The sequence below is a fragment of the Aythya ferina genome, assembly GCF_964211825.1.
Source record: "Aythya ferina genome assembly, chromosome: 4".
Taxonomy (NCBI): Eukaryota; Metazoa; Chordata; class Aves; order Anseriformes; family Anatidae; genus Aythya; species Aythya ferina.
The window spans coordinates 41,818,845-41,846,047 of record NC_140300.1 but is presented as its reverse complement, the minus strand read 5'-3'; the positions used below and the strand labels follow the sequence as shown (position 1 = coordinate 41,846,047).

At 37.5% G+C, this 27,203-nt stretch overlaps 1 protein-coding gene across 2 annotated transcripts in view; it reads left to right on the top strand.

The window, feature by feature from the left end:
* Positions 1-27,203, top strand: part of LOC311435906 (uncharacterized protein) — a 168,480-nt gene that overhangs the window by 54,585 nt on the left and 86,692 nt on the right. For both annotated transcript variants that reach the window (XM_084517443.1, XM_084517444.1), the window contains exon 3: positions 25,981-26,053. In XM_084517443.1, the coding sequence (XP_084373569.1) occupies positions 26,024-26,053 (30 nt within the window). In that variant the 5' untranslated portion in view covers positions 25,981-26,023. The remainder of the gene's footprint in view (positions 1-25,980; positions 26,054-27,203) is intronic.

Below are 27,203 nucleotides of genomic sequence, written 5' to 3'. Positions count from 1 at the left end.
TGAAGAAAGATTTCTGTTTCTTCAGCCCGGTTTGTGTAAAGATGCACTAGATATGTAAAATGAATTGTGTGTAGGGTATGTGGGAAGACCCACACAGGGGATGTGTGAAGTCCCGTCTTTGAGGCCTTTCAAAGCAGGTTCTTCCAGAGAATTGTGGTGGGTTGTGGGAACAAAGGATGGTGAAAGGGAGCTGGCAGACATATATTCACATGGAATATATTAAGCGCATTCCAGTCACTCCTCTGGGTTTCCCCAATAGCTTGAACCTCTGCATCTGACTTGCTTCGTTTTATGACCTCCTGTTGCCCTTCATTCTGTGCTCTTGATGTTTCTTTTCCTTCATCATGTCTTTGTCTGCCCACACAATTTGTTTCTGTAATTTGCTTCCTCTTTTTAGTAGTTGAAAGCAATGTGCTTTCCATCTACTGTTCATATACCCTTAGTTCTCTTCCCTTGTTCTCCACCATATTTTGCTGGCAGAATTTCATCATATTAGTGTATCATGGAATAGATACGCAGTGGTTTTATATTTAATGTCTTTACGTACATTTGCCAGCTGATTCCTGAATCATCTCTGAGTATGATTGTATTATGAACTGCAATGGCCTTTTGCCTTCTGAGTTGAATTCAGATATATATTCCCAGATTCTTTCCCTGCATTTCTACTACTTTTTTTTTCTTTTTTTTTTTTTTTTTTAAAGAGTAGTGAGTAAACTAGTAATCCTGCTCCACATCAAAACTGTGCGATGGATTTCAGAATACCATTTGTAATTACGCTTGTCATTCCACAGCACTTGGCGTGCTGCTGCTGGTGGCCTAGTTGTTGACAAGTAACAGATTTTGTGACAGGCCACACAATATACCATAAAATACTGAGTATCAACACTGGGCAATCAATCAAACCAGCTTAGTAATACAAAGGGATTATTATTGGAGGAATACTAAGTATTCTTAGGACCCTACCCAGAGATGAAGGTGTCTTTGCTGGCTCACACTGCCATTAGACCAGCCAGGCCTACTTGTCTCAATACAGGAGAAAAAAAAAGAACTTCTGTGTTTCTATCTTATCAAAGTAGATGAGGGAACCCCTAAGTAAGGGGATGAGGGACAAAACTGGCTGGTCTAGCAATGAAGAAGCTATAGAGCAGGCAAGCTCAGAAGATTTCTCGAACTTTGATTGAAATTTTGCAACCATTGCTGTGTGAGTTTGCAAAAAAAAAAAAAAAAAAAGACAAGGCCCAGACTGGGAAATATTTGGACTGTACTCACTGGATGTAGAAGCAGACTGAGAACTGAGCACTCCTTTTTTTTAAACCATTATTAAACAGGATAGAAATGACTTGCAGTGTCTCAGCTAAGCTTCCATAGGACTAATGTATCCCCTAAAGATACAAATTTTCAGGCAGTTAGCTGACTTGAGATCCAGCGAGACATTCATTTTAATTAAAATGTTATTTTCAAAGACTGTGTGTTTCATAATGATGATGTGCTAAGAACAGCCTCTTACACTATGACAGTTCACATGGATCTTCTGAATAAAATGTTTGCCAAACTCAAATATGATGCTGCACTTGGAGTTATGTCTAAATTAGCCCCCATTGATTCCTTTGCTGGCATATTTGGAGTGCTCACCCTAGCACCTTTAAGGTGAGCTCATGCATGTCTGCATTGCAGTCAATACTATGTTTTGTACGATGGCAAGATTTTTGCCTTTTCAAGTGTTCAATAGAAAGTTCTAAAAGTTCTAACCTGAAAGTTGATTAAAAACGAACAAAAAATGTTGGAAAGCACTTGAATTATGAGTTTGTGGATAAAGAGGCTGAATGATTCTGGGAATTAACTGTAGAAGTAGTCTATGTGGAAAGAAGAGACATGTTAACCATGGAAGAGGATCACAATTTAAAAACGTCTGTTATTTAGTCTGAGCTGCAGATGTCCACAAGGTTTTCCTGTTGGATAATACTCCAAATCACTTTAAAATGGAGAGAGATGTACACACTGATGAGGAACTAGTCCAAACTCTGCAAACTCTGCTTTTAGCAGCAGCGTGGAAATAGCCAACACCTAAGTGGAATCATTAGCTGCCTTGCCTGATTTTCCAGAGATTATTCAGCAAGACCAACAGCTCTGAAGAAATAAGTTGGTCTTTGCACACGCTGCCAGGAACACCCACTATGTCATAGTCCTCAGGCCACCGTGCTACCTGAGTATGCAGCCAAGCCTTCCCAGATGACCAATAGGTAGTTACATTCTTCAACTTTGGTGAAAATGCTCTGGAAAGCAGCTGACTTTTTCAGAGGAAATTTTAGGGGATAAAGGACCACTGCTGATGGCAGCTGGTACAGGAACACAGTGTCAACAGTGAGTGACTGGGCGAGAGAGAAAAGGGAAAGACTGTAAAGACTCACAGTGAACAATGAAAGCTTGTGGTCCTAACGGCCTGTGTGTTTTTCACTTAGGTACCTATAGCACTTACCAGGGGCAAGGTACACAAGTTCAGCCTCATAGATGGCACTTGTTTTACAGCTAGACCAGCATCTCCACTGATATTGGGTTATATATGGGTAGCCTTAGGAATCTCTACCTATTGGTACCAGTTTTGGTGAAAGGGTGTAGTGTGCTAGGGGTTTGTGAGACAGACTGTGAGAGTGCATTTAGTATTCTACGCACCAGTGCAGAATACCTAAACACCAGTGACTAGGTGCACAAATATTAGAGTTTACCATTTTTCTTCTAACAATCCAAAAGACATATTGGCCATTTTGTAGGAACTCAAAACTTAGATAAGAGCCTGTGTGAGTTATTCTTGTTTAGCCAGCGGTGCGTGACAGCTTCCAGCAAAGGGTGTGTATAGTGGGATCAATACAAATCACTGCCCAGAGCCTACTAATGTTGCTGTCTGTGAGTGGAAAGGGGATAACAGTCTGGCCAAGGATGATGAGGGCAGGATTCTCATTACACAGCAGTCTTTTATATGCCCCATCTTAATGTCCACACAAAGTCCCAGCTTTTATTGTGATATGGTAGAGTCCCTTTCCAATAACATCATCATACTTCTTTGGGAGCTGGTAGATGTATACAGGCACAAAGGTGTTAGGGACAACTGGTGAACTCAAATGGAGCCCTGCAGAAGTATTATGTAGATGCAGCTGATATGATAGACAAATAAAGCCTAGTGATCTGGAAACTATTGGTTCAAGCCAGTAAACATGAGCCTGAAGTCTGACACAGCCACTAAAAGAAACTGAGCTGTAGCCAAGAAGATCCTTTAATGTCTTTATGGAGACTCAATCCTAAACTTCGAACAAAAAACTTTTTTTTTTTTTTTTACTTTTTTTTTTTTTTTCCTTCACAGTTCTCTGAAAACATCATTCAAATAGTTTTAGAGAATTGATGTCTTAGGTTCTACCAGCTTAGGTCCAGCTAAAGATTTATGGTTCAAAATAAGTCCAGATAAATAAATATCAATGGGAGTTGCTGCCTGGCAGTGTTCAATTTTAGATTCATTTAGAGGTAACCAAGAAGTAAGACATTTGTACCACAGGAAATATGAATGCTTCGACATCTGCATTTCAGTTTTCATTGAAAAATACCTGTTTTGGTTCTGTGCTTAGTTAGAGTGGATTAAGGCTCTCATTGAGAAGACCTTTACGAATTTTTTTTTTCCTCCAAAAATGCTATGTGTTAAGTGATTTGAAAACTCAGCTTCTTCATATAAACTGTCACCTTCTTATATTGAAATTAAGCAGAATGCCATATCTTCATGGCATTTCTGCTTCAGTTTCCATTGAAGTTCAAGCAGTATGTCCTGAAAGGGAAAACAAGGTCTGACTCCTGGGTACTTTCATGCTAGCCAAAATCTTGGAGTGTTCAAAAATTTTCAAATAATATATATAATTATGTATATATAAAATTATATTTTTTAAAAATAATTTTCACACCAGTAAAAAGTGCCTTAATAAATATTTGGCAGTTGGCATGGAAATAAAAGCAGTTCTATTGCAATTACACTCACTCAATATTATTAATATGTGCTTGCTTTGAATAGAAGAACTCTTCAATCTTGTTTTTAAAGAAAGAGTTCTAAAATATTTACTGGGGTGTTAATACCATGAGGGAGGTGTGGGCTTGCTGTGATCTTGACGATGTAAGTTTGAGAAAGCCTAAACATGGTGATTAAAATCTGGCTACTAGACCATCAGGTTTATGGTGAATGCCTTAGATTCTCATCTCATTTACAAATTAGCACTTTGTTATCCTTGTGTAATGGTGTTTGCCTTTTCCTGAGCTACTACTGTGAGATGTGGGACTGGGTTTGTCCTTGCCATTTCACTAGGGAGTTATCTGTTAATAGAGAAAACAGAAGTCACCTATGGGAAGGAACGCAATAAAAGCCTGCAGCAAGAAGAGATTTGGAGGTTGGAGATGGTTAAGGATAATTCTTTTGACTACATATTTGCATTTACATTGAAGCTTTATAAAATGGAACTGCTAATGTGGGTTTCTTCCTATTATTTGATCTCATACTTTGGGATTGCTTTGTTTCTTAAAAGGTCAAATTTTAGAATTTTTACTTCATAAGCCAATTAACAGATCTGCTTGTAAATATCCAGAATACAGGCTTTCAAAGAATAAGTGCTATCAGTGATCCCATAAAGCATTTTTAAGGAGGAAAGTGGTTACTTTAAGGACAGAAATCAACTCAGCACTACTGTAGTCACTAGTAGAAACACAACTTCAATCTCAGTAATTGAGATTCAGTTTTTCTAGCCTTACTCTTGAAGGTTTGCACTTCCTTCTATAAACAGGGTACATGAAACCAATACATCAGGAAACAAAAAATACTACTTTGAGTATGTCACAATAGGAGATGTAATTTTTGTGCTTGCAAACCATGTGTCATCCTTTAGATTCCTTAAAGCGGTTGACTCTTCAGGTTAGTTGGGACAATTAAGTAGGGTTAACTAATTGATACAGTTATTTAGTTAATTAATACATTAATAAGGATTAGCATGTATATAGCAGAAAAGAAGAAACTGTCAATGCTAAAATAAAGTCTCATACAGAGGTCCTACCAGAGGCCACTGGGAAATATGTCACTAGGAATTACTACTGCTTTTGCTGGTAGATAGTTTCAGCAGTGCAATACAAATTTTCTGGCAATAAAATTAGCCAGAAAACATGGTTAATAGTTTCAAAGCTTTAGAAGGTTTATCATAGTACAAAACAAAAAGAGGAGCTCTCAGTATGTATTGTGAATGAACACAGGAGAGTCATCCATACCAAACCAGCTATTCACTAGGCCTTTGATGTGACAGACACGCAAGTTTAAATTGTTTTCTCAGTGAGAACATGAACATAACGTCAGGGTTCTTTCAACCTAAAAGAGCTTTTGTGCTTACTAGTCCTTACTCTTTGTTTCTTTTTTTCTGCGTCCTATTTGCTTTTTCCAGAAACCTTGCAATAAGTTTGCCAGGAAGGACTGATTTGGTGTTGCAGTAGTTAGGATATTCTGCTGGAAATCAAAGTTGTGTTCTTGCTTCAAATTCAGCAAACCAGAAATTTGAATCTGTGTGTCCCACATCGTGTCTTAGAGCTGTAACCTACATGGTAGGTGCAAGAAAGATGCTTCTGACCTTAGATTTGCATGGACATTTCTGCCTGGCCAGGATAGAACTTCCTGGGGAAAGTTTGGTACAATTCTGTGAAAAAAGTTTGTGCTGGTGTGTGGATAGTCTGAGTTAGAAGACCAAAATTTATGGGAGGCAGGGGAAGGAAGAGGAGGGGAGGAAAAAAGAAATCTTGGCCGGTCCTGTGCAGAATTTATCGAAGTGAGATTATTTAGTTCATTTGCCCTAGTGGGGGCTTGCTACATTCTTCACAATGGTAACTCTTTAATCCTAATAAGAGATTGTACCCCATCTTGTGTGGTTCTTCCAGTCATGGTGATTCAGAGAACGTAGCTTGGCCTGGCTACAGGAGTGGAGAAAATAATGTTAAAAATTGTTTTAAAACTCTAGTTTTATTTAAAAATCTGCAGTAACTAAATGGTTCCTGTAAAATGCTAGTGGTGATAGTGGGGCAGAAGGTAGCAGTTCAGGCTTTCAGGGCAAACTGGATTTATACCTTGAAATAGCTACCAATGCTTGGCAGTAACATTTGACATTTCAGTTAAATTACTACTGACTTCTCATCTTAGTGCCAAAACATTCTAGAGTGCTTTCCCAAATGGAGATGAAGAAATTTACAGACTACTGTTCTTGAGACTTTTTTTTTCCCTTAAGATTATAGGACATACTCTCATCACTTGTGGCCTCTTGATTAAAAGTAATTGGACTTTGGCAATTTTACTTTTCCTCTTTCTTGGACCGCTGGGTGTTTTGCATGCTTGCGTGGGTTATCCGCTGGAGGTTAGCACAGTAGGTTATTTTGTTGCCTGATGCCTGTACACCAGGGGTGGCCAAACTTTTTTGACGTGTTGGCTGCACAGTGATTTACAGATTAAGGCTCTGGTCTGCAACGGTGCCAGCAAGGCTGCTGTTCTCTCTCGCTGACACATTGCACTGCTTTAAGCCGCAAACTCTTTGCTTACCCTTTCAGTCTTATTATAGTTCTTACCCCACATTTCCTTTTGGCACAAAACATTCCTTTATTTCTGCTTTGTGCAAGGCTCCACTCCTATCTCTGGCTCAAGTAACTCATGAAAATGACACAACAAACAGAAGCAGCTGACCGTAGCCTACCTGTCTTCCAAGGGGGCCATGGCTGGGACTATTTCTGCTGCAGTCTGGAGCACAAAACAGGGCCAGGTGTTGTCCTCAGTGAACGCTCAGTGAAGACTTGTGTTTAAAACAGGTGTTCTTAAAGGAACACATCAGTGCTTTTCTCTCAAAGACTGCATGGGTATACTGGCCTATGTTTAGTTTCCAAATAAAAAAAAATAAATTAAAAGTCATATGAAAGCATGCAGCATTTCTGGGGGTGTAGTAACTTGAAGTTTCTTGAAGGAATACCTGATACTCTTAAGAAAACCTGAAAGGAGAGGGAAAAGTGTCTTGTCATTTTTTTTTTTTTTTCCTAGCTTTACTCTGTAAGTACTAAGAACAGTTGAACCAATTCAGAGCAAAGGATCCATCTGGTCTAGTATTTTTCTTTCAACAGAAGCAATTATTTCAGCAGTATTTTGTTTTTGTCAGCTGTAAGATAGTGCCTAGGGAAGAGTAGCAACAGGAACAGTAGAAACATATGTGATTCTTTCTCTTTAATACTTTTTCAGCCACCAGTAGCTTTTAGGTCAGAGGATTATTGAGAGCCTGATGTGAATCATCTGTTTGGTTACCTGCAACAGATCTTTCTTTCAAGTAGTTACCCAGTCTTCCTTTGAGTCCATGTAAACATTTTGCATTCACATCCTTTGGCAAGGAGTTGTACTGAATTACTGCTTAGCATAAGAAATAACTTGTTTTTGTTTTTTCTTTTTTGAACTTGGCTCCTAGTAACTTTTTTTTTTTTTTTTTTCTCCTAACAATTTATGTATCTGACATTTGGGATTAAACATAAACTGGCGTTTAGTTTACTTTATTTTCATTATCTTACAGGCTGAGGAGGACTGTGGACTATACTTATTACTGCCATCATTTCTCTCAGTAGTCACACTTCAGTTATTCTTAACCTTTTAGGATGAATCTAAATTCAGGTATCCATGTAATGAAGGCAGAGTTCACAGGGCTTCATAAGAACTAATTAATGTATTGAGGTTACACATGGGGAATAATTTATTATTGAATTCATCCCTCTCTTGCTGAAGGCAAATAGAAAGAATATTTTTTTTACAAGTTCCAGAGAACTCTTTCTGTTTTCTGAATGAAAAATAGGCAGGGTGTGTGGGTATGGTCCTGCGTGAGACTGATCAGGGCCATTAGAGCCTATTAGCGCACTCAGAGCCCTGCTGTATCACACGCACAGTATGGCTGATGTATGAAACACTATTGCAGAGGTAACTCTCCAAAGACGTTTTTGTCTTAAGTGAATTAGGAAAGGGTGAACTGATTTAGAAAAACAAACAAACCCAGTCTGTTGTTTTAAAATGTTTACAGACTGATTCCAAGCCTTTTTCAAATGTTTGCATTGATTCAGAATTGTTTCTTTATTTTATTTTGCTCTGTCCCTTCTGTTTGGGTCTCTTGTACTGCTCTGGTGGTCTTATGTTGGTGGCAAGAAACAGTCTAATATCCACCACCGTGTCTGTCAGCCTACCTCTGCCTCTTCAGTGTTCCTGCTGAGCTCCTGGGCTTTTTTTTAATGTTACTGCAGGAACTGCAGTAAAGTAAGTAAAACTATTGAAACTTTATCAGCAGGATGTGTAGGGGTTGGGGAGCATCTTCCACCCAGATGAATATTCAAATTGAATTTAAAGTTTGTACTAGCTTGAAGTGTGACTGGTTACAACCAAGAATAGGAACGTCTCCTTCTCCAGCAAGCAATCCCTTCAAATTATTATCAAGACCTCATAGAAGATAGTGGCAGCAGGTAGACAACTGAAGGTGTCACCTACAAACGGTTGAGCTTATCATTAGGTATTGAAGGTAAAGAACCGTTTATATTTTTGAATTTTCTCTTGTGCGTCCATCTGGTCACATTAAGTCCTATGATGACTGCACCAGAGCTCTGCATTGAGCCTTTAAGGCATGACAAAGTTAGAGACTTCAAATAAACACTTAAACCATATTGTAGTGCAGAGTTTGCTCAATATTCCAACTATCCCCATTAAAAAATGGTCCCTGGTTTTAGCTCACCATGTGGCCAAAGCCACAGAGAATCAGTGGATAAGTGGTAACTTCTGAGCACATTAGAAAGGGATGTTCTCTCTTAAAAGTGTCTGTGATATAGTTGTATTTATTTGGAAACTCTGTTTCATGAATGGTAACAAAGAAATTGGTTTTCAGTAGAATAATTCAAAGTTGTATCATCTGTACCTAATGTGCAGTTTCTGAAATTTATCCAGAAGAAAACAAGAGTGAATCAAGTATCTGGAAAGCTAATAAAGACTCCAGGAGGTCCTGAAATACCAGAAGGACTGTTACCTAAAGTGATTAGCAAGTGCTGACTTAAAGCTGCTGAAAATATAATAGGTTTAAATTTACTGTTAGGAATGATAAAGTGTAGAAGGTCTGGCTTTGATGTATGGCCAGAACCACGGGTATGATAATTCCTGCCGCTTTGATGTGGGTACCTGTGCTACCGATTTTGGAATTCTGTGTGGTTTTAGCCAACCCAGTTTCTTCCAGGGCCAAAACTGAACGGGAAATGTGCTATCCATAAAAGTCAACCACGGAAAGAGTCAACCACAGAAAAACTAGTCAAATAACGTTAAGAGTCTCAATTAGCCCATGAATGTCAATACGCATAGCATGAAATTATGTTCTTGACCTGATTTGTTGGGCTTAAGTGCAATACTCTAACGTGATTTGTAGGAAGTTTCCTTGAGTGCAACAAAAAGTGATGGCCACTGACACATTGCTTAGTCTGCTTTTGATGAGTTGAGGTATCTAGAGCAGCCGTCTTAATGGAGGCTGCTGCTGTTTTAATAGGAGGAAAACAGTGGTTTATGGTTCCAGTTGTTCATCTTTGATTAGTGTTTCACTGGCGCTATTGTTTGACATCAGAAGTAATTGCAATGAGCTAAGAGATCGTTAGAAAACTGCGTGCTTTGCAGCAGTATGGTTTGTAGGTTTCTACACAGGTCGCTCTTGAAACATACAAAACAGAGCAGAAGTCAGTATAGACTTTTTATACAAGCGTGTGCTCAGGGATACTAGTCAGAGAATTCTAAGTCCTAAGTAGCTGTATCATTTAAAATGCAATATTGTAAGTTAAAGCGTTTTCCAGCACTGCTTACTCAATGGGTGCTCACAACTTGCAGTTACATCTGAAGAAAGACTCATAGCTGAAAGTTCTCTGAAATCATCACCTCAGCATGCAGCAGCGGCCACAAAAGCCAGTAAGTTGCTGCCACTATCTGAAAGGGTACAGAGAGCCAAATTATGTAAAACCCTGATGTGCTGGGTACTGTGTGTACTGTGTGTACTTCTGATCTCTGCATGTCAAGAGGGTGTAGTGGGGTTAAAGAAGGCTTATAAGAGGGCAACTAAATGATAAAGGGGATGGAACAAGGAGCAACTGAAACACCTAGCACCGTATTACAGTCAAGGTTTACAAACGCATGGAGGTGGTAAATTAAGGTGAATGAAATATTTATTAGCTGCTAACATGGCAGTGTTAGAAGGCACTTGTAGAAACTAATACGACATCCATTTAAAACATAGTATGTACATGGCAGACAGCTAATTTTGGTACATGTTGCCACAAAAGGTTGTGGAGATGGTCAGTGAGTTCAGAAGGGTTTAAACAAATCCACGGGTGTCTGGTCCGTAAACAGACAGTAAACAAAATGAGATTTGTTTGTTAGGGGAATGACCCCAGACAGAGACCAGGCTTGTGTATTCCTAGTTAGCCTCTCCCATTGTCACTGTTCAGGATACCAGGGAAAGAAGGACCATGGGTCTCAATCAATATGACATTTTCCTGGGTTCCTATGGTTTTAAATGTAAATGTTAGTAATGAATAATGGAAAACTTCCAATATGGCATTACAAATTTCAGTCACTGTCTATGGTTACATTACGTTTTTTCCAAAATTAATTTAATAAGTTAGATTGCTAACCAGAATGCTCTTTGTGTCAATTAACTGAAGTCAAAAAGGGTTTTTAGAAGAACTGAAGACATTACATGGCAATTATTGATAGTATGCATTTATTTACTATACAATGTTAGCAATTTGCAACAAATGTCACTCCCATTATATCCAGTTACCAACTGTAGCTGCTTTTTAATTATTATTCTGATTATATTACTCTTATTTAGAGAGAAGAAAAATGCCCACAGAATAACAGAATAGTTTTGGTTGTTCTTTTAGTTCCAGAGTTGGAGGGGAAAAATGGTTGCTTATTTGAACTCCTAACCTTTCGCTCTGGAATTCTTGCATCAGGGTGTTTCATGAGAATTCTGGCTTCAGACACGTCAGAAATATCACTGAGATAGTCTCTCTGGCAGATATTTGATACTTCCACTTCCAGCTGAGATCAGAAAGTGTGGAGAAGTGTGATTTTTTGCTTGTTTGTTTCAGTTAACCAAAGTCACTGAAAGCTAGGAAACAAAGCCTGTTTTTCACTCAGCCTTGTGGCATTAGAATAGTTGGTATTACATGACCTTTAAAATGCCAGTCCAGGTAATTCTAGGGTATTAGCATTTTTCTTGTATCCAAACTAATTTGTTGTGCTTTAGTAACAGAGGCCAATAGTAGCACTATGGGATGTACAAAGAAACAGAAAAACAAATCTGTTGACTTTTATATTTATAAATGGGTTGTGAAATTTCTGTAATGGAGTCATTTGAAAGATGTTTTTACAATGTAGACAGTAATTGCCAGTGTGACATTTTTGTCTGTTGGAAGAACTTCATCAACTTTGTGGGTTTCATAGTAGACTTAGAGACAAAAAGCTAACTACATTTGGTTTGATAAAGATTAGTGTACTTCACCTGCAAGTATTCCAAAGAAAGCTTACAAGCTAAATATCACAGAGTTTGGGATGATAGAATATGGACATTATAATGTTAGCCAATCCTTAGTGCCCGGTGGTGTGAATATCTTTCCAAAAGTATGTACTGTGGAAGTAATGAAATTGAATACTGCCATTGGTAATTACTTACATGTTGCCTTACAGCACTGCTTGCCTTATAGTACTGCTGGTATTCTCATATTATGATGTGCAAAAGCCTGGCTTGACTTTTTTACTGGAACGCAAATATTTTTAATACAAAGCTTCATCTTCCTATCTTCTAATTTATGCAGGTGTTTATTTGTGAGAAGTAAAAGGAACAAGATAAACAGTAGGAAGTGCAAGAGCCATTTCTGTCAGTCTAGTTGCTGGCTCTGCAGATTTTTTAAGTTACTACATGATCTCTCCACCACATGCAAGAAATGAGTTTCTAATTTAAAGCGCTTCTGTATCTAAACTGTCAGTTTGAGGTTTTTGCTGGAGAAGTAGTTCCCAACAAGAAGTGAGTTAGCTTTGCTACTGTGTTAATTTCAAAAAAGATAGTTGGGGCTTTTGTGGGAAGAAATAATTTGAAAGCATTAAAATAAGAGTAGTTATTTAGAAGCATTAAAATAATGAAAAGCCTTTTCATTTTTCTATTTTCTGCTAGAAGAAGCTGTTTCCCTTTTTCCCCCTGTTACAAGAATCTGTGATTTCCGTCTCCTGATGGAGCATGGCATTAAATTGCCCATTCAAATGTGGGGTGATTCTTGATCACAACCTTCTCATGCATTGGCACACAAAGTGGAAATTTCTTTTACATGGTATTGTGACAAGCCAGTGATTTAAATATTTTCTTATTTGGTTTGTATACAAAGATCTTTTTCAAAGACAGTTGGTGAGTTTTGTCTCTCATCTAGACTATCATCCACAGGTTTTTCTCCCTCTTTCTACTACTCCAGCAGAGTGCTGATCTTCCTGGAGGTTATCCAGTACAAGCCTGAAAAAGATTAAGGTAGTCTGCAGAGGTGAGAGATATTTCATCAGAACTTATTACTGTTCAAAGCCACCATAATGGTTTCCACCTAACTCTCTACTTAAGCCCATGAAAATTACCAATGCTTTGACAAGTTAGAAATGTTGTAGCTGTTTTTCATGGAGCATTCCAGGAGACATCACAAGAATCTGCAGCTGAAGACTTGGCTAACTTGCCCTTAGTCTTTGGCCATGTTAAAGCCAGGTCATAACTTGGTTTGTGCAAGGCAGAGGTAAACTGTGGGTCTACATACTTTCTGCTACTGTCAGCTAGCATAGCTTAAATTAATTGAGTGTATTTTCTCTGCTTTTCCTCCATTTAATGGAATGACTCAATTTAAGATATCAAGGACCTCAAGAAGGCAACTCAATTAAAGGATTTTTAAATAAACTTTAGAAAGCAAAGGCATCTGCTTCCTTAGAAAACATTACATGGATAGCTGTCGCATTTGCCTCACCACTAAATAGTTGTACTGTACCTTTTGGAATGCAGTCCAGCTTCTTTTAACTCTTCCTGAGTACGTTAACCAGTTGTAAAAAGTGTTTGAGCTTTTACTAAATGCTACAGCCAAAAACTCTGAAAAGGCCATGGTAGTGCTGAATTCTTTTTGATGCAAGCACCTTAGTTCCTCTCACCTCCCAAGGGAATAGCCCAAGGTAACTGTAAAGTGAACCTCTGTGCAAAGCTACAAGGAAATTTATGTTTTTATTCTTTCTGCTGGCTCTCCACCCACTGGAAGTTGATAATGCTAAAGTATATTGCTTTGGAGACCGGGCAGATGAAGTCTGGCTTCAGGCAAAGGAATAGGTTTGTCCAGGTGGCCACTTCAAGCTTGCATTGCTGAGCACCAGGCTAAAAAAAGACAGCTGTCACGGATGGAGAATTAATGTTGCTGGGTTGTTTGACTTCTAAAAAAGGGATTGTTACAGATAGTAGCGAGTGATTGAGTCACACAAGATCTCTGAGGGAATGACCGTCTCTTCAAAGATACTATGAAAGTATCACTTCAAGGTAAAAGGATGTAGGTATTTGTAATTAACCATAAGTGAGGGGAACTTTCAGCACTCTTATCTGAGTAAACTAGGACTTGATGGGAAATGCCTTCCTGTCCTATAAAATGCTGAGATTACTGGAGAGAATTTTTTTCTTGTTCTGTATCGTGGCAGGGTAAAACAGCTGAGGTCTGTGCTTCCAAGTCTAGTTTGTTGCTGCTGCCTTAACTAGCTTCTTTTAGCCTGAGTATTTGTAGATTGCAATCCACTTACTTAGAGTTGGTCGTGAATAAAGAAATTAAAGGGCCCTGCCACAGAATAAATCTACACCAGATTCTAATGAAGAAAATCTATGTTCAACAATTTCACTGTCCTGCCTGATGCTGTAGGAATCTCTGCTGACTGAATGCTGTAGTCTGTAAGTCACTGAATCAGGAGGTAGCAAGTAAGTTGTCAATATGGTAACAATAAATAATGGGGCATAAGACAGTTACCCTCAGACTGCCAGGCTGCTGGGAAACTTGTCTGCAGCCTGAGTCACTCTGCTTCAAATGCTTGTGAAAACTTTGATGTTTTATGTGCTAGGCAAAAGCCTTAGCCACTAGGGTATTGTATATGTTCATGAAGGTACGTATTTCTTGTATTTCTTTCTCACTGCTTTAGGTCAGAAATTCTCTTCAGGGCCTGAGATATCTTCTGCTTTTTTTTTTTTTTTTTTTTTTTTTTTTTCCAAACCAGAACATGGTGATTATACCATGATTTTCAGTATCATTGCCCCACTATCTGCAGGCTTGACTTACCTTACCTTTATTTCTGTATTTCTCTATCCTGTTTCTATTGGGAAATTGCAGATCAAGTATGACCAATCCTACTTATTTAAAGAAGTAGGCTGTTTTAATTAACTTTTGCCCATTGTTGCTAGAAGATTCTGTAATGCCAGATTGCAGGTTCCAGTGTGGGTATGGAGTTGTTTAGTTAAAAGGGAGTAAACTGGTAATCTCTAGAATTAAGAAGTAAGTACAACCTCTTCCCCGACTCCACCCCCTACCTCCCAATTAATGAGTTTTTTTTGTTTGTTTGTGTGTTTTTTAATTAATAAGTTAACATTCATTCAACAAGTTTAACAGGAGAGGAAAAAAAAAAAGATTCACACCAACAGACGTGCACTTAGTGACATGGTCTAAAATTTTGGGTATACCTGTGCGGTGCCAGGAGTTGGACTTGATGATCCTTATGGGTCCCTTCCAACTCGGGATATTCTATGGTTCTAAGTTATTGCAATGCCAGGCATCACAGACATAGCTGTTGTTCATGTTTGTGTTTATTTCTGTGTTTTGTTTGTTATCCTGGCTAGCTCAAGTAATGCTGAAGTCAGTGGGATTTACCGGCAGCACAAAGGATGCATCTGTTTAGACTTAACTTTGGGATCTCATTCAGGTATTGCTGTGCGAAGCAGCAGTAAGAGTCTGGCTTCAGGAATAATGGCAAGACACTGCACATGACTGTCATTTACAGAAAGGTATAATACACCGGAGTCATCTGCAGACATTTAGAAAGCTGACTGCTGATTCTAATTCACACAGGTTTGTCATTTGCTGAGTTCATCAGTTAGCTCTGCCATCTTGAGCAAGACTAGTTGTTTTCTGTGTATTATGTGTGACTTGAAGGGAATGCTGGTGGATCATTACTTGTTTCAGACTATTGAAACAACAACATTCAGTATGTAGTTTGTTTTTGAAAGAATGTTAATGACCTTGTCATGGGCATTTTTCTGGGATTTTCCACAGTCAATAATTTTAGAGAAAATATTTTCCATATAAATTACGATAAATTACACAGTAATGTGTAGTGGTAGAGTAACAAATCCTAAGCTGTCTACATTCCCCTTTAAGGAACATACTATTTGCCATTGGACCTTTTCTATTTCGGGCTGTTGTTGGCAGTTACAAAGGTATGAACACATTGAAACCAACTTTAGGAACAAGTGCAGTAACCTGTGAAAATCAAGGTTCTTTCATTCATCTTCTAAACGGATGTAGAAACTGAGGAACTCAGGTTGGTGTTGAAAACAGCAGTCCTGTTTTTTGCAGTTCATTGCATATCCGAATACATCTATTTCTCTGAAGCTCATGTAGCAGCTATTTTTTGTATCAGGAATCAACTCACTTGAGAGAATGCTCAGATTGAGAGCGAGTGATACCGTGAGGGCAAGCTGTGTGTCTGTCATGTTATTATCTTCAAGTTGTGTGTCAGGTGCTTGAGTCTTGTGGGTGAACCAAGGGATTCTCCTCTCAGTTATACTAGAAGGAAATATTAAGTCTGTCTCAGTTGAAAGTCAATGGAAGACCAGTGGAGCATGATGATACTGTAATTTACCATTTAATGGCTTCCTAAGGGATAACCGAAATACTTGAAAATCATTTAGTAAGAACTCTGCTCTTTCTCAGACATAGGTGACTGGAAGAATGTTCTCATAAACAAGGAGTTGCTGTCTGTTTCTTCATCCTAAAATGATACTCAGTGATTAATATCATCTTCTCCAAATCGCTGTTAACTCCCATCTGGTTTTACTGGATTCTGTATATTTTAAAGAATTCTTCAAGTGCCACAAAACCAGGCTTTAATATACAAATATTTTAAACCTGTTAATAACTAGGTGTATACCTTCTACATTTCCAGTGCTTTCTCACCAGAAAGAAAAACAATACTAAAATGAGAATACTAAATGTTAGATTGGGTAAGAATAGTTTTACCATATTTAAGACATGTTCTTCAGCAAGGCAGGCTATAATAAGGGCAATAAATCCAAAACATGTATAGAATTTTTAAAAGTATTTTTTTTTTTTAGTAAGTGCCATCTACCTTGCCATCTTATCCAGAAAAAAAAAAAAAAGGTAATGCTAAAATCAATTAAAATATGCAAAGAGGTCTCTTTCAAATATTTATATTAAAAACATACTGAATATAATAATGAAAAAAATGTGGTGCTGCATTTGAAGAAGCTCTACGTAGGTCTTCTGATGAGTATAGTTTGGCAAAATCTGAGTTTCTGTAATTCAAACCGATTTCACTGGAATATAAAGATTCTTATAGCTGACAGTTTGCCTGTCATTCATACCAAACAGATCTTACACTACAAAGATATGTTCCTTTGCATATAGCTATTTTGGCAGTTTCAGTCTGTTTTTCCTTGAATGAAACAAATTGTATGGCTGTGGTATATGCCTTTAAAATGTCTGAGTATCTTCCTGTTCTGATGTAACAAAGCTGTGAGTCTTTCTGGGTTAATCAAAAAAATTCAGCAGTGAGAACAGTTTCCCACACTGCCTTTACTGCATAGTTACATCCAGAAGTGACTTTCATGGCTTTGGAAGGTTTTAGTTAGGTTTTCAGTAGTGATGTTGCATGGCTGCATATATCTGCAGGACCTTTCTAACTCCTGTAGGTAGTGAGGTACAGGATAGGATCATGGCCTTTTGTTTAGAGCCTGCCCCCCCCCCCCCCCCCCCCAAGAATGCTAATCTCCTGTACCAGGTATGGCACTTTCTGGAATACTTTTCATTAAGATCTCTTCATGAAGTTTGAGCCAAACTTCTGCAGATATAGATGTATATGGTGAAATTCATACCCAAACATATGCATTTTTATGTTTTTCAGATGTTGCACTCACACTTTCTCTGAATGTTGATCTATTGTTCTGAAATACTGCTTTTGAATATGCAGCACAAGAAAGTGAAGTGAAGTTCACACAGTACTGTAACATGCAAGCTAATGGAATCCCCAGTTGGATTCTTCTATCTAAAAAAAGTTGTGCTTTTATGGCTCATGTTCTGTAAAGTCATTTGGTGTTGTCAAGACTGAAATAATTTGTGATCATATTTTTATAAACCTATTTAATGAATATACCCAGAGATTTAAAGTAGGGTCATTCTGAAGCTTCTTAAAGAGCCCATAGGACATTTTCCAGATAGCTCCAACTTCCACATGCCTTGCTTGTACAGGTAACATTGGTATGAAAAGGATGACTGAAAACAATGAACAAACCTAGAGAATTTTAATTTCATTGCCAAGTAAATGACAAAATTCCTATCAAGTTTAGTGGTGCCGAGATTTCATCGTACTTTGCATACTAGAGGAGCTGGGCAACCCATTTGTTTTACAATGTTGACAGAATAAGCTCCTCTTAACAGCTTATCAAAAGCTTAGGGTTTCTTGTGATACCTGCTCAGAAAAGTTTGGCTCTTGATGCAGCTTTTGCATGAGTTTGTCAGTCTATCGTTTATTGGAGGCCCAGGACTGTGTGGGGAGTATATTTTTTGCCTCTATAAACTGTTCTAAATAGAGCATACTTTCTGCATTAATAGCCTTTGAAACTGGATTTCTCATCTCTAAATCATACAGAAGAGATTTTGTAAGATTTCCTCTACAAGATTTTTAATTCCCATTTAAAAATAACTAAACCAAAGTAAATGACTGTATAAAGGTTACTAATCAGCATGATGGCAGATCTGACATTAAGGTAGCAGCCCTGTTTAAGCAGCAGGAGTAAAATTATTTATTAGTAAATAATAATAGTAAATAATAACCTGCTGAATAAAATTATATATTTTCTGTTTTGGTCCCTGAAAAACTTTATCAGTGCCCTTGTGTTTATGTTTAAAGAAATTCAAAGGCACCTACATAATTTCTATTTTTTTGTACTTTTGTCATTGTCTAAGTCTCCTTTGGCATTTGACTTCTTTTCTCTTAGTGTAACTAAAAAGAAGCTAATTTGTACTTCTTTCAGAGCATTCAGCTTATTCTCCTTTCTCTACACCTTTCTTTGCCTCTTAATTGCAAACCTTTCCTCATTCTGATTCACTTACCTCTTACATCATCCCAAATGGGCTGCACCCACAAGCATTCTTAAACATTTTCACAGAACTGGGGGAATTATGAGTTACTATATATGAGTTACTGCTAACATGCAAAGCTTACATAAATCATTTTTCCACTAACTCAGGTCCTGACTTCACGGTGGTCCCAAAGTGATAAGATGCTGTGCTAAAGAAGGCCCTGGTACTACTTGTTGGCTTTAGAAGGTTGATTTCAATAGGGGTTGGCTGTATTAAAGAGCCATTTACGTTTTGTTGTCAAGGAGAACTTGCCAGGGGACCTAAAGGGTCATTAGCCTCCACTTAGCACCATACAGTGCAGCAGATGCTTCATGACATGTCACAAGGAAAGGCTTTAACTGAGTGTCAAGAAATCCCAGCCTCATCAGCTTTATTTCTTTATTTATCTGCTGCTGTCTAGCACTGAGTTGCCATTGTATTGGTAGGTGGGCATTTATTTATACGAATGAATGACAACATTGCCAGTGACTGCATATTTTACTCCTGCTTTTAGTAACTCATCCATCTATGTAGAGTGATTTGGTCCTTAGACAAGAATTAAACCTAGAAATGTAAATTCTGTGAGGTTTTAAAATTCTACTTTACTTGAAACTTGTGAATGCAGACAAGCCACCCATTTATTTTAGAAAATAACCTAGAATTACCAGGAGTACCCTAGCTGTCAACTTCCTGTGTGCACTACAGTTACTGCAGGGTTGTGATCCACAGATTTCCGATGTGACCTACATACAGTTTTAGCACTCCTCCTCTGTAGTAGAGTACAGAGGGTGGGATCTGGGGTACTTGCAACAGAGAGTGTGTTCTTGCAGTTGCTGTAATCTTTGTTTGTGTATGCATTTTTCAAATACACAAAGCACGAGGAAACAAACTACAGCACAGCTTGCCTGAAGAGATTGTAGGTGAAGTTCTAAAACCAGCAAAAACCCCAGCAGAGCAGAAGCCCTTAGAAGGAGATTGGCTGGTTAGACAGTATGTGAGTATGTCAGGTTTTACGTGGTAAACAGGGCAATTTTGTAAGAGAGTTTGAATTTGGCCACTCTTTTAACCATGATGGTGGCCTTACAATGTGATTTTCCTTCCTCTCTTTTGTTTAGACAACCATGTCTTCAGCACTACATAAATCATCTGAGTTAATCTGAGAAGTGACGGTTTCCAAGTCAGAGTAGCCACACCCTGAAAGCATGGCATGTGAGACACTATGCCTTCTATTTTAGGAATTCTTCCTTTCATCCAAAGAAAATCTCTCAAGTTGTACCTAAGCAATAAGGCCCTCCTGAATAAATGGGAACTTGCTGTGTCATCTTGTCACTAAAGAATACTAATCTTCCTTTCATCTAATATGAGTTTACAAAGTGGCTGGTAGAACTTTGTTTTCAGGGTAGACAAATGGATTTCACTACCATGCAATAGCCAAGGAGAAGCCCTTTGTCCCACGGAGAACATCTATGCCTATTTCTTCTTTACTCTGTTGGAATGAGGTAATTTTATTAGTATTTACACTGTGAGAGAATGGAAACCTCTGAAATTGCTCAGAGGAAAAAAAGGAGTAACAAAATAAATAAGATTAAAATTCCCTCTCAGAGAACACTTTCATGAGGATCACTGAAATTTTGTTGAGCGAGGTTTTCAAAGTTACTGATACCTCTGTCTGACTCTCTCAACAGAAGTCTTTGCATAGCGATAAAGTAGTACATGTGGGGAGTTCAAGAAGGCCAGCTGGTATTGGATTGACTGCATGAGTACTGCCCAGATAGTTTGTGTAGATGCAGCCCAGGTCTACAGCTAAGGCTTCCTTTTTCTTCTGGCTGTCTGTAAATCCCTGAACGAATCATCAGAGTCAAAATTTACAGCTGGAAAAAGGATGTCATGGCTGGGAGAACTATAGGAAAATAACACAGAAATCAGCAGCATTTCTTATAGACACCAGAGTGGCCATTGTACCACAGAAAAGTGAAATTACGGCAAGTCATTCAGCTTTTCTTTAAAAAAAAAATGTTTTCTTTCAAACTATATTGATTTATAAAATACAATTCAGTCTCTATGAAAGTGCTTACTATATATGGTACTTTCACATCTCAAGGCTCCCAATCATTTTCGCGTAGATTACATCTAAATACATAGGTGATTGTATAGAATACTTCTTTGCATGTTTGCAGCCACACTAGCTATATTTCTTCCAATTCTTGGTCACAGTGGGGCTCTCCAATTTGCAGCCATGCAATGACAGGATCTTCTGTTTTAACGGTATTTAGCTGTAGTTTGGTAGATAGGAATGATGAGGGATTGGGGCTGTGTTACTGACCAGAATTTTTGTACCCCATGAGACCAAGATCTGTGAATTAGCCGTGTTAACGAGCCCCATTTTGGAACCTGTCAGTGTAGTTCTATCAGTGCAATATTTTTGTACTTTTTTTTTTTTTTTTTTTTTTTTTGAGGACATGGGGTCACTTAATGATTTTAAAGCAATTGTCAAAATTGAGACCCAAAGAAGACTGAAACAGAATGTTTCCTTTAACGGTGTATTACTTATTTAAAAGCATTGTATTCCCATTCATTTTGATATATGTTTATCTAAGTATATTGAAATCTAATGCATATGAATATATAGAATATCTTTGGATAACTCTAAGGGAGGTCTCCAAACATATATTCTTGAAGTATTGTACCCTTGTAAAATTTTTAGGAAAGTTTATTTTTTTCATAGACGGGATCAATAAAATTACTCTTGCCGCTGCCTGTCTCAATCAAGTGGCTTTGCTTTAAAAATAGACAAAAATAAATCAAAAGAATGCCAGGTAATGCCCTGTTACTAAAACATCCAGCTACTCATAATCTGAGTGAAAGAGATCTTGGGGACTGTGAGGGGGAGTTGAAATAGACATACCATTTGAAGAATGAGAACTTCTAGGACATTGTTCCATGTTTCCTTGCACAACTATGCCTTCAACCCCATCCTTGCATCCTTTTATTCCAGTTTTGAAGTGAAATTCTGGCTTGGTAAAACAAGTATTTTACTGTGTAATTCACTGGTGTCAGGACTCAGCTGTTGTCACTTTGACCAAGACTGGCTTTTGTAGAGTTGTTCTGTGATGGAAGCAAGTGTTCACCATGAAGCAGGAAAAATCCAGTGATTTATTAGAATGTTCTGGTGGAGGATAGTAGCTTCTTGAAAATACAGACAAACTCTTTAATAATAAAAGAAACACTATATATGAAAGAAATGAAGGAGCCATTCTCATTATAAGCATCTGTAATTAGAAGGGAGAAAATCTGGTCTGTAGAGAAGCAGCAACAAAAAGAGGAAAAATCAATAAATCAAAAGGTAATGGGATCTGAACAGCCTACAGAGTCGTATCTAACAGCTGCCAGCAGTGGAATGTTTGAGAATAATATCGGAGCTGTTACCTGGTAAATCGAAGAAATCTGAGAAATGAAAAGATCAAAATGCAACAGCTCGGAGTAATGCCAAGTGCCATACTGTGTGTATCTGCCTAAACAACAAAAATGTAGAACACTAATCCATTAAAAGCTCCCATAATGATAATAACCTAAATTAGGGCAATGATTTCTGAACTTTGGCATAAACCCTGGAGCCTAGTAGATCTCAGAATATGAGAATGGGCTTGAGCTGCAAAATGAGCATCCAGACGTTGAACACATGATTTTCTGGACCACCTCCATTTCAGCTATTGGAGTAACATGCAGGAAGCAGAGAATAGACCCCCTTAGAATAGTATTCACTAGTGAAGCAGAAGCAAAGTCAAAGTAGATGTATTTTGTAGTTTTCTCCTCTGAGGCCTCCCACAGTAGAAGAAAGCAGGGAAAAATCATGGCTGGTACTCTATCCAGCTGACAGAAAGTCCCCAGGGTGTGTTGTCAGATGACATATGTTTTCTTATTACCTAGGGTTTTAGCTTTTGTTTGGGTTTGATGATTTTTTTATTTGTTTGCTTTTCGCTCTGGAATGCACAAGTAATTTAAAAACTGTTTTAAAGAAAAGGGGAGAGTACAGTTTGAATTATTTGGATTTTTCTTTTCTCTTTGCAAGAAAACTTACGGAATTTGGCATCTTAACTGAGCCTTGCCTGATCTGATCACAAACACAGTCAAATTTTTATTAAAATGTTTTCAATCTTTCAAACATGATATTGATAACTGAAATGGAGCAAAGAGACAGTAGCATCTGGTTTTAATGAATGTGGTCTGCTTATACTTGAAAGCAAAACCATGCAGGAAAAGACTGGAAATTCTTGTTCAGAGAATCAAAGTGCAATAGTGTTTTCCAATACCTGACATCTGTATGCTTAGAATGACCTGGGTGACTTCACTCAGCCAGTTGTTCATATTTTTTAGATTAAAATGTCATATTTGAATCTGAAATATGTTTGGTACTTTTTTTTTCTTAGATTGTTGTGTACTTCTCTACACTCCTACAGTCTTAACAAAGCATTTGCTTTGAGTGCTGTCATACCTTTTCAACTTGGCTAGCTTCTTGCATGTAGTCCATATCAAACTACTTTTTATATTAGATGTGTGTGTGTTCCAATCACTATAGAGTAGTCTGGGCAAATTGGGCGATCCTTTCTGGAGATAGTTTTCTGCCATATGCTTTAACATCTGAAAGAAAAGAATAACCCGAAACACCCTCATAAACTGCAGAACTATGTAAAAACCACTTTCAGACATACCCGGTATTTCAGAAAAAAAGTGAGGACATTGTCAAAACAAATTGCGCAATAGGCCACCCTGTCCTACTACCTTCAACTCAAGCTTATTGGCATCTCAGCCATGCCCTTCATGGGGAACCTGCACACCACTGGGGCATCTTCCAACAGAGCAACAGTAGTTAGACTAGGCTAATAAAGCTTCCTGCATCTTTTCTAGGAACTCACATTTCTTATGTGAGGTGGATAAACTTGTTCTGAAGTGCAGTGTAGATAGCTGTTTGGGTTTTATACTTCGAGTTCCTCCCAGTCAAGATGATGGTGGTGCATTTTTATTACCTAACCTCTTTTTCTTCACACCCTAATTGTCTTTCTTGGATTCGAAGAAGTAGTTGCCAGGGTGCCTAGCACAATGTAAGGCTCTGAATAATCACAGGAAAGATGTTGTGGGCATTTTCCATACCACAGAGGAGCACCATGCGTGATGAATCCATCTAGCTGTAAAGAATACACCAGGTGCTTGAAAATGGTAATTTAAATTCCGGTGTATGTATTTCAGCATAGTGTTGTCCTTGGACTAGTGTCTGAATTAAGAGTAACAGTTTAGAAAAGAATAAATGCATTTGACCATAGGCACCAACCTATTGCCTATATTTGAAGTTTTAACTTAGTTTTTCACATGAAAGACAGAGGATAAACATCCCAATTAGCAGTACCTACATTCCTAAAAGTTTCTAGCTTTTAAAACTTTAGTGAAAGTGGCTTTCAGTTACCGCTAACAGCTTCTTTGAATCCTTTTGTTACAATCTCAAAGCTGAGAAATCAATGAGGTTGGCCAGTTTGATTAAATAGTTTTCTTAAGTCAAACTATTGTAAAGTTAGCCTTTAAAAACAAATATGCTGCATTGCCTTTGACCATTTACAGTTTTTCTTTGGCTCCACCAAGCATGTGGACGTCTAATCAGGGGATTATCAAGTAGACGAGAGAAATATAACAAAGTTCTGTGCTCTAGTAAATATTTGTGTAGCACAAGCCTGGAGAAAGTCCATGTTATATTTTACTGTTGATAATTTAATAACTCTATGGCACGCCTGAAACTGTACAGTAAATGTCAGGATGTGTCAAATGTGGTATCTTGTAAAATTTAATAAGCTCATATGTAAGATGAGGTGTGTTCATGGGTAAGCAACACTGTTATTGGAAAATGCATTTTGTAATAGTGTTTAGGACAATCATCTGAGTTTTGCCAAGGAATAAAGTGAGCAATAGCCATCCAGTTTATAATTAATAATTATTACAACATAAGTGACAAACTGAATAACGCATGCAGAAATGGTCCAGTCTATCAAATGATGATGAGACCAACCAACAGATTTCATATAACAATCAAAAGATCTGTAATTTCCTCTTGCTACAGAAAATAGACCATAGTGTAAACAATTGATTAAATTAACTGAATCTGTGTTCCATGTGCTTAAGGGATAGCATACAGCATGCTGTCTGCCACAGTAGTTTGTTTGCACTGAAATTAAGCAATAATGATTGAGGCACAGAGCATTTCCTGGGGATTAATGACCGCCTGAGAGGAACTGATGGCCCAAAGAACAGCTCCTGGCCATTAACCCCAGCCAGTCATTAATCCAAAGGAAATGCCCTGCCCCAAGGTCGTTATTACTCCTAGAAAATGAAAACGAAGAAAAACAAACCCGTAAGGACCTAGGTATTTGTTCTGTGTGGTGAAGTTTCAAATCATTTTGTGTGTGCAGATTTTGATAAAACAAATACTTTACCAGTTATTTAGCTGGAGTGCTCATTTCTCTCTAAAGCATCTTGATATCATCTAGACCTACAGAGTTGACAAGAGGCTAACAGGAGAAACATGATCTTCTTTTCACCTTTATTAATCTGTTTCTCAGTATGGAATGCAATTTATGTTTAATTCTAAAGTGATTTAAGCAAGGTGAATGTGTACTTAAATAAGTATCTTTAAGTAGTCTGCATCATGTGAAGTATTTAGAGTAAGTGCTGGCAGAACACCAAACAGACGTAGATACTGTTCTTGTTATGTTTAAACCCTTCTTTTCCTAATTCTGGAATCAATGGACAATCTATGCCTTTATAAGCAAGAATAGTTATAAACATTACAGTTTACTGTATTCTTTTAATGTAGCAAGTATGCGTATTGGATTTCTTGAGGTAAATTGTAGTTCTCGGATGTTCATTGTTTCCTCTCTACTTTCTGAAGCTGAAGAGCACTTCAGAAAATTTAAAAAAGATGACTGTTCAAATATATATTTTACTATCTTCTCTACTGTGAAGCAGCATTACAGCATTCAGGAAATCTGTGAAACTTTTGTTTTCGGAAAACTTGCAAGCCAATTGCCATATGAATTTCCATTTGCAACAAAGTGATAGTGATATGTATTCATTACATAAATTGATTCAATGTTAACATAAAATGTGAATTTACATTATTCATTTAGAGATAGAAATTTTGCTTTCTAGACTATGCTATCAATAAGATCAGTTTATTCACCTTATTCTTTATGGGTGTAACATTGGTAGAACTAGGTAACTTAGATCAGTTGTAACTGATGAGAGTTAATGATCTATCTCTAGGCACCTCTAAAAAGAGAAGAGAAGCTGGGATAAAAGTTGAGATGAGTTTTGGGGGGGAGAGATGCTACAGCACAACTGAATAAAGAAGGCTTTTTTTCATGCTTTATTAAAATGTAGATTTATGTAGTCTATATAGTTAATAGCATAAAGTTAATTTGGAACTAAAACTCTGTTTAGGTGAACATCAAGAGTGTGGCAACAATTCAAGGAAAACAAGTTGATGAAGATAAAGGTTCACAAAGAAGTTGAGGTAAGATGCCTTTTTAATTTTTTTTGTTTTCTTTGTACATTCAACATAATCCAAAGGAATTTGTTGCTAAGATATGTTGTGCTTTCCATGTGTCATTCATTTTATACCAAAGTAATATGTATGATGTATTATTTTCAAAAGTGATTGTAAAACTATACTTAGCTGTAGCTGTGGGAGGATGTCCCGAGAGACTACAGTGACAGTGGCTTACTGCCAATCAGAGGGAAAACTGAAATTCTATTCTTGCCTTTTCATCCATATAAGTATCTCTATGTGGAACAGAAAACTTCTAATAAAGAGCTCTTCATTCTAGCAGAACTTAGAAGTCAGTACAATTGATAGCTTAGCTAGAAAAATCTTGACTTCAATCAAGGTGTTATTTTGAGTAGAGAAGGTAATTAACCTTTGGAATACTACACAGACAGAACAGTTGTGATAGATTGTCACTGGACATTTTTAAGTTATATTTTTAATACTTACTCATATCCACTTCTTTCTAGAAGATATCCATTATTTCAAACAAGATAAATTCTAGAGAGTCCTTGACCAGTGTTATCCATGAGATCAGACAGGATGATGGCAGTGGTTTATTGTGGCCCAATAATCTGTTCCTAACTTGTTGTGTGATACTAAGAAAATTTCTTCGTGTCTTTGTCTTTACTCTGTAGTACCTTCATTTCTTAAATATATATACATGTATATATCTCTTATAAGTAATTATATTTTATTCTGATTTCCTCAAAGGAAAGCAGGCAGAAAACATGGTAGAAACCCTTGCAGTAGATGTCATTGATGTAAGAATTTAACTGTTAGTCAAACAGTGCTAAAAAAATGTTGACTCATAAACTTGGGTGATTATAGAATTGAAATTATAAAAAATGGTTTTCATGTAAATGTATTTTTCAGGTTAGCAGAACTCAGAGTGACTTTACTGGGAATAGGGTTTACAATGTTGTACCTGAATATATTTGTCATCTTCCGTTTACATGGAAGAGAATGTCCAAATCATTGGAAAGGTGTTAGGTAGGACCTGATTCAAAACCCACTAAATTTGCCCAGCTAATTGAGGGAGGTTGTCTTTCAGCTAAACTCACTGGGATTTGGATCAAGATCCTATTTTGAAATATGTAGTCTAGTCTTAAAGGAAGTC